This window comes from Sciurus carolinensis, chromosome 2 (genome assembly GCF_902686445.1).
Source record: "Sciurus carolinensis chromosome 2, mSciCar1.2, whole genome shotgun sequence".
Lineage (NCBI taxonomy): Eukaryota > Metazoa > Chordata > Mammalia > Rodentia > Sciuridae > Sciurus > Sciurus carolinensis.
The window spans coordinates 88,603,513-88,615,086 of record NC_062214.1 but is presented as its reverse complement, the minus strand read 5'-3'; the positions used below and the strand labels follow the sequence as shown (position 1 = coordinate 88,615,086).

General features: G+C 39.2%; 2 protein-coding genes and 4 non-coding genes across 11 annotated transcripts in view; 1 reads left to right on the top strand and 5 right to left on the bottom strand.

The window, feature by feature from the left end:
- Positions 1-908: 908 nt before the first annotated feature.
- Rpl4 (ribosomal protein L4) lies at positions 909-7,007 on the bottom strand. The gene is made up of 11 exons (XM_047539279.1): positions 6,992-7,007; positions 6,500-6,564; positions 5,022-5,193; positions 4,725-4,831; positions 4,249-4,387; positions 3,693-3,817; positions 2,537-2,666; positions 2,134-2,290; positions 1,532-1,615; positions 1,319-1,439; positions 909-1,237 (listed from the first exon to the last, which is right to left on the bottom strand). The coding sequence occupies exons 1-11, from the start codon at positions 7,005-7,007 to the stop codon at positions 1,001-1,003; spliced, it is 1,353 nt and encodes a 450-aa protein (XP_047395235.1). The 3' UTR covers positions 909-1,000.
- On the bottom strand, positions 2,409-2,479 carry LOC124978430 (small nucleolar RNA SNORD18). Its single transcript, XR_007107450.1, has one exon. It is a non-coding gene; the product is annotated as a small nucleolar RNA SNORD18 (small nucleolar RNA).
- LOC124978429 (small nucleolar RNA SNORD18) lies at positions 3,913-3,984 on the bottom strand. Its single transcript, XR_007107449.1, has one exon. It is a non-coding gene; the product is annotated as a small nucleolar RNA SNORD18 (small nucleolar RNA).
- On the bottom strand, positions 4,449-4,547 carry LOC124978448 (small nucleolar RNA SNORD16). Its single transcript, XR_007107462.1, has one exon. It is a non-coding gene; the product is annotated as a small nucleolar RNA SNORD16 (small nucleolar RNA).
- Positions 4,903-4,974, bottom strand: LOC124978431 (small nucleolar RNA SNORD18). The gene has a single exon (XR_007107451.1). It is a non-coding gene; the product is annotated as a small nucleolar RNA SNORD18 (small nucleolar RNA).
- The window catches only part of Zwilch (zwilch kinetochore protein), a 33,608-nt gene continuing 28,920 nt past the window's right edge, over positions 6,887-11,574 (top strand). For 2 of the 6 annotated variants that reach the window (XR_007106141.1, XM_047533887.1), the window contains exons 1-3: positions 6,891-7,115; positions 9,674-9,725; positions 11,464-11,559. Coding sequence is in view for 2 of the 6 variants with exons in the window: in XM_047533887.1 (XP_047389843.1) it covers positions 7,063-7,115; positions 9,674-9,725; positions 11,464-11,559 (201 nt within the window). In the remaining 4 variants the exon portion in view is untranslated. Of the gene's footprint in view, positions 7,343-7,612; positions 7,625-9,673; positions 9,726-11,463; positions 11,560-11,574 lie in introns of those variants that run through there. The other 4 variants (XR_007106144.1, XM_047533896.1, XM_047533917.1 and 1 more) reach the window with 4 other exon arrangements.

Below are 11,574 nucleotides of genomic sequence, written 5' to 3'. Positions count from 1 at the left end.
TTCTAGTACAAGCTGTGACACATGAACCATAGTTAAAATACCTAGTGGACTTTAAATAAAGGGGAAAGATTGCTAATGAAGGAGCTGAAGAGCACCAAGATGAAGGTGAGGACAAACTGCAATGGGAAATGCCATTTTTATCTATCAAGAATGAAGTTAGCACAGGAGTCAGACAACCCAGGTGCAAAACAAAAACACTGACGTGGATTATTGCTCAGTTAACACATCCATGCACTGAAATAGGCACAGGGTCCCAAAAATAACCTCTAGAATCTAAGGGTGAAAGTACATTAAAGTGACAAGCGCCAACTGTACGCCATCATGATCAGCTAAAAGAACCTTCCCAGATGTAACCAATTCCCATGGTTGCCTCCATTGTATTATACAATCGTGCCCTCTTGTGGTTACCCAACAGGTCAAAACCTCATAGAATTTAACTCCCATACCCCAGCTCCTTTTGGGTTAAATTTCAAGTCCCTATGTTCCACCTGAGGCGAATTCTTTTCTTGGGGGATACCAGGGACTGAACTCAGGGGTGCTTAACCACCACGCCCCCTTAAAAAAAAAAACGTTTAGAGCATGTAGGTCGTGGAGATGAGGCTGGCTTTGAATGTTCCTTTTGCCCAAGCCTCCTGAGCTGTTGTGATATAGGCATGCATCATCACCTCACCAGGCTCTGAGGCACATCTCTTAACACTTGTTTTTCTATAGTCATTTACAAAATGGAATGCTGCCATCAGGTTCTTGGGAAAATTTCTCTTCCACTTTGAATGCATGGCCTAAGTATAAATCCAATTCTCCATTTTACACCTAACTATATATAATATGGGGCAAGTAAAAGGCTGGAATTAGGAATAACAAAGCACTATTTTAAAAAGACTTAAGTTTCACACATAGATCCAACAAAGTATGTTTGTTACTGCGTATTTGACCAGCTCTTTATTCAAAATAAACTGTCCCAAATTATTTGAACTTATGGAGTAAAACTGATTTTAAGAGTTTATGCAGCAGACTTTTTCTCTTCTGCAACAGGTTTCTTTTCGGCTGTTTTCTTTTCAGCTGTTGGTTTCTTGGAGGGTGCTGCCTTTTTCCCCACAGGTTTCTTCTGCTTAACACCAACAGCCTTCTTTCCGTGCTTCTTTACCACAGGCTTCTTGCCTGCAGCCCCCTTCTTATCTTTTTTATCTGATTTGGCTGCTGCTGCAGCTGCTGCTGCTTTATCCACCCGGAGTTTGTGCTGCAATAAGTAAAGTGGAAAATTTAAGTATGAATCAATTTTCAAAAACATCATTATCAATAAAACAAATGGATCACTTACATTCTTGGCCTGGCGAAGAATGGTGTTCCGGCGCATAGTCTTTGCATATGGGTTTAGCTTCAACATGATTCTCAGGTTTTTCAATGGATTCTTCTTCAGGACTCTGCGATGAATCTTCTTACTACAAAAAGATAGACACATTAATTTATGTACATTACTTGTTTTTGAAATGGTTTAGCAGCAAGAATGATACTGTTAATATCAGAACTTTACCGTGGTGCCCTGAGAGCTCTTTGGATTTCTGGGCTTTTCAAGATTCTGCTGAGGTCTGTATTCATCATCTTGTGCATAGGGAGGCTGAAGGAAAAAGATTAACAATAGATGTCTAAATTCTCATTTCTTCAAGTAACTGACTAAAGATGATGGAACTTCAACACCTTTATTTTTAACCATTTATCTCTCCAGAGCTCAGTAAGGAATTCCACTATATTATATTTATAAACACTGGGCAAATGGGGTAGAATATTTACCATTCCAGCATACTGTTTGCACATAAAGGGAAATTTGAGAAAAGTACAATCCATTAATTACATTAAGTATGCAGCTGGGTGTGGTGGCACATGCCTTTAATTCCAGGCTACTCTGGGGGCTGCAGCAGTCTGAAGTCAGCCTGTGCAACTTAGAAAGATCCTGTCTCAGAATGAAAAACAAAAACGGGTGGGGATTTAACTCGGTGCGAGTGCTCCTGGGTTCAAACCCTAGCACCACCAAAACAGAACCAAAAAAACCCCATAAAAACTATGTTAACCAATTCTGAATGTTTATGTCCATAGTTTAAATCTATGTTCAATATTTAAATATAAAAAAACACTCACTTATAGTTACTCTTGAGGGAAGCAGCTTTACGCCAAGTGCCATACAGTTCATCCAACTTCCGAAAAGCACTTTCAGTCCAAATGCAGAAACGTCCCACATGTCCACCAGGAGCAAGTTTCAAAATGTTCAGTTTGCTTACATTAAGTAGAGTAATTCCTTTTAAAGGGAAAGGAGAATTAGGAAGATATTTCAACAGAAAAAATACAATCTTTATGGCTACATCAGGAACCTGAGAACTCTTAAGTTCCAACTATCAACACAACTCATTCAGCTAGGAATCAGAATTTCCACAAAAATCATTTATTTCAGAAACACGGACCATAAAGTGGAATCTCATCATAAGCAAAGCTGAGTTAGGCTGCAAAGTGTAAGTAATCAAAACATAAACACTATAAGAATTACCAGGAATGTTTCTGAAGGCCTTGATGATACCATTGTCTTCATTATAGATGATACAGGGTCCCCTGCGCTGGATACGACGGCGGTTTCTCATTTTGCCTTTGCCAGCTCTCATTCGTTGAGAGGCATAGACCTAACAAAGCAAGCAGTTTCAGTATTAATGTATTATCTCTGCCCTGGATCTTCATAGTTAAAAAAAAAAAAAAAAAGAAAAGAAAAGACAAAAAATTCGCCTAAGGTTGTCAGGATTCAAACCTGAGTAAGTTCCTAAGTTCTTGTTTTCTCAGACACTAAGGCTTAGCTATAGTTGGTCCTCCATATCCGCTAGTCACAAATTCAATCAAATTCAGACAAAAAAAACAACAAAACACATTCTGACAAAGTACTGTATCTACCGTGTGCATACTTTTTTCCTAGTCATTGTTCCATAGATACTACAGAACTATTTACATAGCACCTACATTATATTAGGTAAAAATAATATAAGATGATGCATGTAGGTTATACGGAAACACTATAATACCTCATTTTATGTGAGACTTGAGCATTCATGATCATGTTATGGACAGAGGAATAGCCCTGTAATCAATGCCCAATGGATACTAAGGGTTGACTGTCCCATTTTTCATAGTTTTCCTCTTAAAAATCAATAGATATGACAAGTTTCTATGCATCAAGAACCACCAAACTGGGGCTAGGATTGCAGCTCAGTGGTAGAGTACATGCCTAGCAGTGAGGCACTGGGGGTTAGATCCTCAGCACCACATAAAAATAAATGAATAAAATACAAGTATTGTGTCCATCTACAACTGAAAGTATATTTTAAAAACAAAACAAAACCACCCAACTGTAGATGAACACATTACGTCTATCTTTTTTGTACCCAGGGGCACTTAACCACTGAGCCACACCCCCAGCCCTTTTTTTTTTTTTTTTTTTTTTGGGTGCTGGGGATCGAACCCAGGGCCTTGTGCTTGGCAAGGCAAGCACTCTACCGACTGAGTTATCTTCCCAGTCCCACCCCCCAGCCCTTTTTAATATATTAAAGACAGGGTCTCACTGAGTTGCTGAGGCTGGCTTTGAACTTGGGATCCTCCTTGCTTCAGCCTCCCAAGTTGCTGGAATTACAAGCATGCACCACTATGCCCAGGAAGCCTACCTTTTTGATGTCATTCCAGGCTTTAAGTTTCTTAAGAAGCAAAACAGCCTCCTTGGTCTTCTTATAACCTTCAACTTTATCTTCCACCACCAAAGGGAGTTCAGGAACTTCCTCAATTCGATGACCTGACAAAGCCAATTTAATTCTTATCTGGTTACCTGAAATCTTTGTGAAAGTGATTTTTATACAGCCCACAAAAGCCAAATGGTACACAATTTGCCAAATCAGAATTTCCACAAATATCATGTGTTTCAGAAACACGGACCAATTAAGTGGAATTTCATCATTTTGACAGTTAAAAATGTGCAGGGGGGAGCTGATATGTGAAAAGTTTTCTAATTATGTGGTAAATTACTATTTGAAGAATTAATTTCCCAGTTACATACTTATTATTTGATTACCAACTTGTTTAGAAGTAATCAACACCTGTTCTTAAAAAAGAAAAATGTAAACACTCTAGGATGAATACAAGCAATTACAACAAAAAGGTTCAGTTGAAAGGAAGAAAAAAAAAAGGAGTGTTTTATATCACTCTTATGATACGAATATTACAAACCTTTAGACATGACCAGGGCTGGTAAGGCTGAGGCAGCCAAGGCAGAGCAGATGGCATATCGCTTTTGGGTTGTGTTCACTCTACGGTGCCAACGACGCCACGTTTTGGTTGGTGCAAACATGCGGCCTCCTCTACACATCTATTTCCTTAGTTAAGAATTACATTTCTCAAAATTTAGGAATTAGGAAATGGTTATGTCTTGCTCAGTAAGAATTTTCGTCAACCTTCTGTAACAGCTTACTGACAGCAGGCAACTGTCGCTGAGAACAGAGTAAGACGCAAATTACGACATCATTGCAAGCAAACCCCCAGCCCCGTGCACTTTCTCTTTAGAAAAACTTTAATTTCACACCTGTCTCAAACAATGAGTAACTGAACACTATTTTAACATTTAAGACAAACAGTTCAAAATACATTTAATGTGTATAAACCAGGTAGATTCCATGAGCTGACCAGTGTAGGTAGTCAAAGGATACATTTCCAAAGGCACCTTGGCCAGAACGGTGGGTCCCACCACCTCGAACTCTGGGAATTCGAGCCACAGCTCTGCCAGTACCCCAAGACTCAGCACTGGTCTGATGACCTAAATTGAGAAGAAATCAAATTTTAGTTACCTAGACATAACCTTTCTATAACTTGTGCATGGTAACAAGCAGCATCAGAATATCCAAGAAAATCATGTGGTTCAGAAACACGGACCAATGAAATGGAATTTCATCACTACTGTAAAGTAGCCCTTAAAATACCAACCCACATAAAATACAAATCCATACCTGCTAATTCACTGACAGCATAGGGCTGTCTGTTGTTTTTACGCAAGTTGGTATGAACAAAATTCACAATATCTGGTCGAATTGGAGCCTTGAACACAGCAGGCAAAGTGACATTTTTGCCAGATGACTCCCCCTTTTCAGAGTACACAGATATCAGGGGTCGAGCACACGCCTTGGGAAAAAATTGACAAACAGTATTAAGAGGCAAATTCTTCTTATATGCCAACAGCACCATCAAGATTTGTGAGGCAGACAGTGCTTACAGCTGAAACATCAGTATAAGACAAAGCACCAAATAATACCAGATTATTAACACTTCAATAAGTTCTTACACCAGTCTCAAGCTCCACAATTTTATAAGCAAGCCTTAGAAAACTGTACGGTGCTCAATCAAAACCATACAATAAGGTTCACCACCTAAACTTTCTGTACTCAATCATCCAACCTTCCATTTCTGCTCCCACCTTAACAGCTTCCAAAGCTTGCTAATAAAAACTTCCTCACAATGTTGTGAGGATGGCTTACACAAGCTACTTCTCTTCCAGATATCAACCCCCCCCACCTTTTTGTAGTTTTGGGGTTCAAAACTGGGCCTTGCACAAGTACTGGATCATAAGTATGATTTTCACCTCCAGTTCTCCACTCTTGCCCCTATACTTTAGCAGTTTTCACCCATAAACCTCTTAGCACAATCCTTCCTTCAGCTCCTGCAGTTCGCTTTCTCCAACTGCTGTTTCAAGTTGATAATGACATTCTCTCCAATTCCCTGTGTCAATGGCACTTGCAACTGAGTATTACTATGTAGCAAGTCCAACTCAACTGCAATCCATGCATAGAGCATTGCCTGTCCGGTTCCAGTACAGACTACATAGCACACACACATATGCTGTTTAAAACGTAGTGGACCTAATATTAGTCATACCGTGAGCTTGCTAAGAATTTAAACATTTTAATGGTATCAAATAGAACAACTAATCTTTAAGTGGAGAGAATCGGAAAGCTAAGAAACGACCTCAATGCTGGGCAAAGAGAAGCATTCAGGAAAAAAGCATTAACACAAGTGTTTTTCCCCCTTTAACAAAGTTCCTTAAAGATAGAAATATACCTTACTAGGCAGCACATTTAGATACAAAGCCCCAAACATGTCCTTACCACCCACCTTGTTCTTAGGCCCCAAAGATTCTCATTTCCAAAGGAACTCTAGTTTTCTAGGATCCAAAAAAAGCTAGAATCCTCAAGTCCCTCTGAGAAAGACCGAAGTTCTCCCAAGTAGCTTCCAGGCGCGCCCTTGTGCCGGGTCGCCCACGTTGCCTAAGATGGCTGCCAGGTCGCCGCACAACCCAGTTCCCCCCAGAAATAGATGCCTTTGGAACGCTCGTCCTTGATTCCTCTCCTACAGATTTTGTTTTCTGAACCCTCCATCACTCCCTTCTCGCTCCGGAACAGGCGAAAATCCAGCCACCAAGACTTCCACTCACCATGGCCAGGAGAGGAGAGGGCCACGCTCCTCTCGACCCAGCTGCTCCCTCAGGAAAAGGAAGTACTCAGTACTCCCTACTCTATATGTAACCTTCAACTTGTTCACACACTGCCCCGCCTCAGAACAAACGCAGATACAAAAATCTTTCTACTATACCACAAATATAGAAATAGCGTGTTTAAATATAAAAATAGTGTTTCTTTACATGCATCAAAGTATGGGATTTATGTTTCCAAATCTTAGAAATCTTGCTTAGAAAGGAGGGACTCATTTTCGCGGAATAATCCTTAAGAGGGCGTGGCCAATCCCGGGAGAGGAGGCGTCTTTCCCTGCAACTACTACATTTATTTTAATTTTTTTTTTCTGACCGGAACGGAAAACTAATGTAGCAAGAAATATCACTGGGTGCTCTAAAACCCAAGTTTAACTTTACGGACTAAAGAAATTAGTTCCTCAACTAGTAAAAGTAGTTCCGGCGGGGCGGGGTCACGGACTGACGTCGGCATCCGGGCGCGCAGTTCAGTTTGGCGGTTCCGGACACTGGACTAATACCTGGGCAGAATGTGGGCGCAAGTGAACCGAGCGGCTGAGGAGTTTTACGCTCGCCTCCTGCAGTGAGTCCTAGTCGTTGCCGTTAGCTGGGGTCCACGAACAGCACTTCTCCCTCTGGGTATCTAGGTCCCCGCCCCAAGTCTTTTGCCGCACCTTGAGGATGACCGCTTGGCCTGCTTTGTTGGGGTCTGAAAGTTGGAAGAGGCCGGCCTCCTCCAGTGTGGGGGACTTGCCTGTAGTCTCAGGAGAAAAATATCTGCACGTTTGCGAAATAGGCGGAAGATGACAGGTATTGAGGAGGCAGCTTATTCATTCTGTTTTTGCGCACGCTTGTGATTCTAAGTGGAGGCACCGCCGAGGATATGGAAAGCTGGATGTCGGGATTCTTCACCTGTTCAGTCTTGCTGACTCCTAAAAGTGAAACGGATTGTTATAGTCTATTCGAGGTGGTTACCATATGCGCTGCAATTTTAATGATAACACTGCTCCATGACTTCGTTTTGTCCTTACAGTGAAGTACAGCTATCAAAGGAATTCTATTAAGTTCTTCACCAGTGGATCGGAAATATACGTGTGTATCAGAATCACCTGGAGGATTCTCAAAACACAGTTTACTAGGTTCCACCTGCATGGTTTCTGATTTAATGAGGCCTGAGGTGGGGCCACAGAATTTGCCTTTCTTAAAAATTCTAGGTGAAATATGCCACTGGCAGGGCATCACACTTTCAGAACTACTGATGATATCTAATTCATTATTATTCTAAATGCTATAACTTTTAACGGTCTTCATTGCCTTTCCCCCCCGTAGTAACGCTTAACATGATGAACACTAACATTTTAAAAGAAACAATGTCTTGGATCTTTCAGTGTGAGAACTTATGTATCTATATCATCGTTTTTAACTGCTATGCAGTACTTCATTCTGTTTTTTTTTTTTTTGTCTTATTAGTCCCTGTTGATAGAACTGTAATTAAGCCCTTTATATTTCCCAAATATTTAATGAGCATTATTTGTTTTTCTCTTCATTTTTAAGCACCAAAAGTTTCTCTCTCTTCTCTTGCATTCCTCACAGTGCCTCTGTATCCAGCAACCTACTGGAAATTTTCACATGGAATCTCAAAGTCTATACCTGAATTAATTTTTCTTCCTAACCTGACCTCCTTCTCCTGAATGATTGATTGATTTTTGCCGAAGATCTTGGGGATTGAACTCAGGGACACTGTACCATTGAGCTACGTTCTCGGACCCTTTTTTTTGTTTTGTTTTAAGACAGAGTCTCACTAAATTACTGAGACTGGCCCAGAGCTTTGGATTCTCCTGCCTCAGCCTCCTGAATTCTTAGCATTAGAGGTGTGCCACTGAACCTAGCTCTACTCCTGAATTAAATCTCTGAGTTAAAAGAGTTCTAAATCAAAGACCTCAACTTCCTTCTCTTTTCTTTGTCCCCTACTCCTACCTCATCTAGTCTGTTCTCTTATTCTTGCTTGTCCCTGTTCCTTAAGGCCACTCTCACTTCTCTGAAGTGCTGTTAAGTTATTCACACCTATTTCCCTGGACTCCCCAGTTATCTTTTCCATTTAAAATCTTTCAGTAAATTCCTCAGATAAAGTTCAAGCCCTAGCTAAATCTCCACCACACCTTCCTGTGTAGTACTTGCCTCTAACAGAACACTGTAGCTAGTTGTTGGTTTACTCTTTGGATTCTAGTCAAGAGATTTTTGCTTGTATTTTAAAAAGGAAATATTCAATTTTTTTTTTTTTTTTGGGTAACTATCAAATTTACTGTTTTGTTTTTTGGTTTTTTGTTTTTTTTTTTTTTGAGTAATAGCTTACAAAGTGGAGAAGTGATGGTTCTATTTAGACAAAAATCTAAGATCTGGGATTTTTTTTTTTTTTTTTTCTTTTTTTTTGGTGCTGAGGATCGAACCCACGGCCTTGTGCTTGCAAGGCAAGCACTCTGCTGACTGAGCTATCTCCCCAGCCCCTAAGATCTGGGACTTTTAACTTCTCAGCAGTTAACCACTGATTCAGTGGCAGATCAGAATTTAGTCATTTTTAATCTTTCAAAATTTATGTGGTAAATTGTTTTAATATTAACTGGTGATGTATTTGAAAAGACCTAAGTGTAGAGGCTGACAACATAAATTCTTGCCACCTGTAAGAAACAAATACCTCTGCTGGGTTTGTTAATGCACACATGTAATCTCAGCAATTTGGGAATCTGAGGCAGGAAGATTGCAAATTTGATTCCAATCTTGTCTGTGTAATGAGACCATGTCTCCAAATAAAAAGATTAAAAGGGTTGGGGATGTAGCTCAGTCGTAAAGGTCCCCTGGATTCAATCCCTAGTACCGAAAAAAAAAAAAAAAAAAAAAATGAAAGGTGTGTACAATTGTGGGTAGCAGTCCATTAATCTCTATCACAAGTCTTTTTTTTTTTTTCTTCTTAATCTAGCATTTCTTTTTTCCTCCTCTTTCCAACTATGCCCTAGGCCTGCCATAGGTACTTTTATTTTTCCCCCCACTGATAGCATGCAGAGATAAACTGGCGATTAACTTCTGAGTTTAATTAATAGGACAACTGCTGTAACTCAATTTTTCACATGTGTTTCTGCATTTCAGGGAATTAAATGAAGAAAAGAAAGGAATCTGTAAAGACCCATTTATCTATGAGGTATGAACGGGTTATTTGGTTTTTAAACACAACTCCTAAACACAACATCCTAAAATTGTAGATTTTTAAGTCAGATTTATTGAAATTAATTTACATACAGCAAATTTTGCTCTTTTTGGGTACAATTCCGTGAGTTTTGACATACCATTTCTATAATCAAGATGTAGATTCCTTTCATCTTTGAAAATTTTCTCAAAGCAGCTGGGTGTGGTAGCACACATTTACAGTCCCAGCTATTAAGGAGACTGAGGCAGGAGATTCCAAGTTTGAATCCAGCCTGGGCAACTTAGATAAAATAAAAAGGGCTGGAAATGTAACTCAGCAATAGATTGCTGGCCTAGCATGTGTGAGTCCCTGGGTTTAGTTCCTAATACCACACAAAACATTTTTTTCTCATATCCCCTATGAGGGTAACCTTTTCCCCTGGTCTTAGTCCCTAGCAACTACTAATCTGGTTTTTGTCACTATAATTTTGCCTTTCCAGCATATATGTATGTGTGTGTGTGTGTGTGTGTGTGTATATATATAAATATAAAAGACCTGGGCATGTAGTTCAATGATAGAGCACTCCTGGGTTCAATCCCCAGTGCTGCAAAATAAATATTTTGGTATGACGTATTTGAAAGACAATTTGACAGTATTAATGTGATTTTAGGTATTCATCTTAAGATAATTCATGGTTGTTTACTGTCCGTTATATATTGTAGCAAACAACTATAATCTACCAAAATGTTATACAATATAGAATTAATTATGTGATGGTTGGATGATAGACCCATGATATTAGGAAGAAAAAGAACAATGACATGGAAAGAGGCTCATGATATAAAGTTATTAGAATAGCCTGTCTTTACTAAGCAGAATCCTATCTAGATATCTAAATGAACACCTTTCTTTTTGAATAGGTTACAGTTCTTTGTATATCTGGTTAAAGAGCTGGCAGAATCCAGACTAAAAACAGTAGTAGTTATCCTGGGTAGTAGAATTATGGGTGATTTTTGAAAAACTATTTAAAACTTTTCTACAATAGTTGAAATAGTCCAAAATAGCATTTGGAATGAAAAAATATAAAGTTCCTACAAACTGATATAGTAAAGTTCCTACAAACTGATATGGTAAAGTTCTATACAATCAGAAGAAAGGATAATATGTAGTAAATTGGAAATTTTTGCGCTACAGAACAGTAAGTACAGTGTGATTTGGGGAAGAGGATGTCAATGTGGTCCTAACCAAAGATGACTTTACAAGGCAGGTGCACTTCAGGTAGACCTTGAAGCATGAGAAGATAAGTTGAAGAGCTAGGTTTTCTCTTTTTTTTTTTTTTTTTTTTTTTTTTTTTGCAGTTCTGGGGATTGAACCCAGGGCCTTGCGCTTGACAGGCAAGCACTCTACCAACTGAACTACATCCCTAGCCCAAGAGCTAGGTTTTCTAAACATAAGAAATAGCATGGACAAAAAATGAAATCTTTTAATACCATTATGTCTTAGGGCTCGGGTTGTAGCTCAGTGGTAGAGCACTTGCCTGGCACATGTGAAGCGCTGGGTTTGATCCTCAGCACCACATAAAAATAAAGAAAGAAAGATATTGTGTCCATCTACAACTAAAAAATATTTAAAAACAAAACATTATGTATTATTAAAATCTCTTCCAGTCACTTGCATAGAACCAGTCTTTATGTGTTTAAATATTTGTACAAAAATATATATATAATGTTGCTTGACATCTGTTTTTAAACAGGCTGATGTCCAAGTACAGTTGATCAGCAAAGGTCAACCAAACCCTCTGAAAAATATTCTTAATGAAAATGACTTAGTATTCATCGTGGAAAAAGTGGTAAGCAATGCTTGG

Excerpts from the sequence above, each read along its gene's own strand:
- Rpl4 (XM_047539279.1), bottom strand. Across the intron at positions 3,818-4,248 it reads AGCCCTGGTCATGTCTAAAG|GTCATCGAATTGAGGAAGTT; the intron begins GTTTGTAATATT and ends TGGCTTTGTCAG. Across the intron at positions 2,291-2,536 it reads GGCCTTCAGAAACATTCCTG|GAATTACTCTACTTAATGTA; the intron begins GTAATTCTTATA and ends TCCCTTTAAAAG.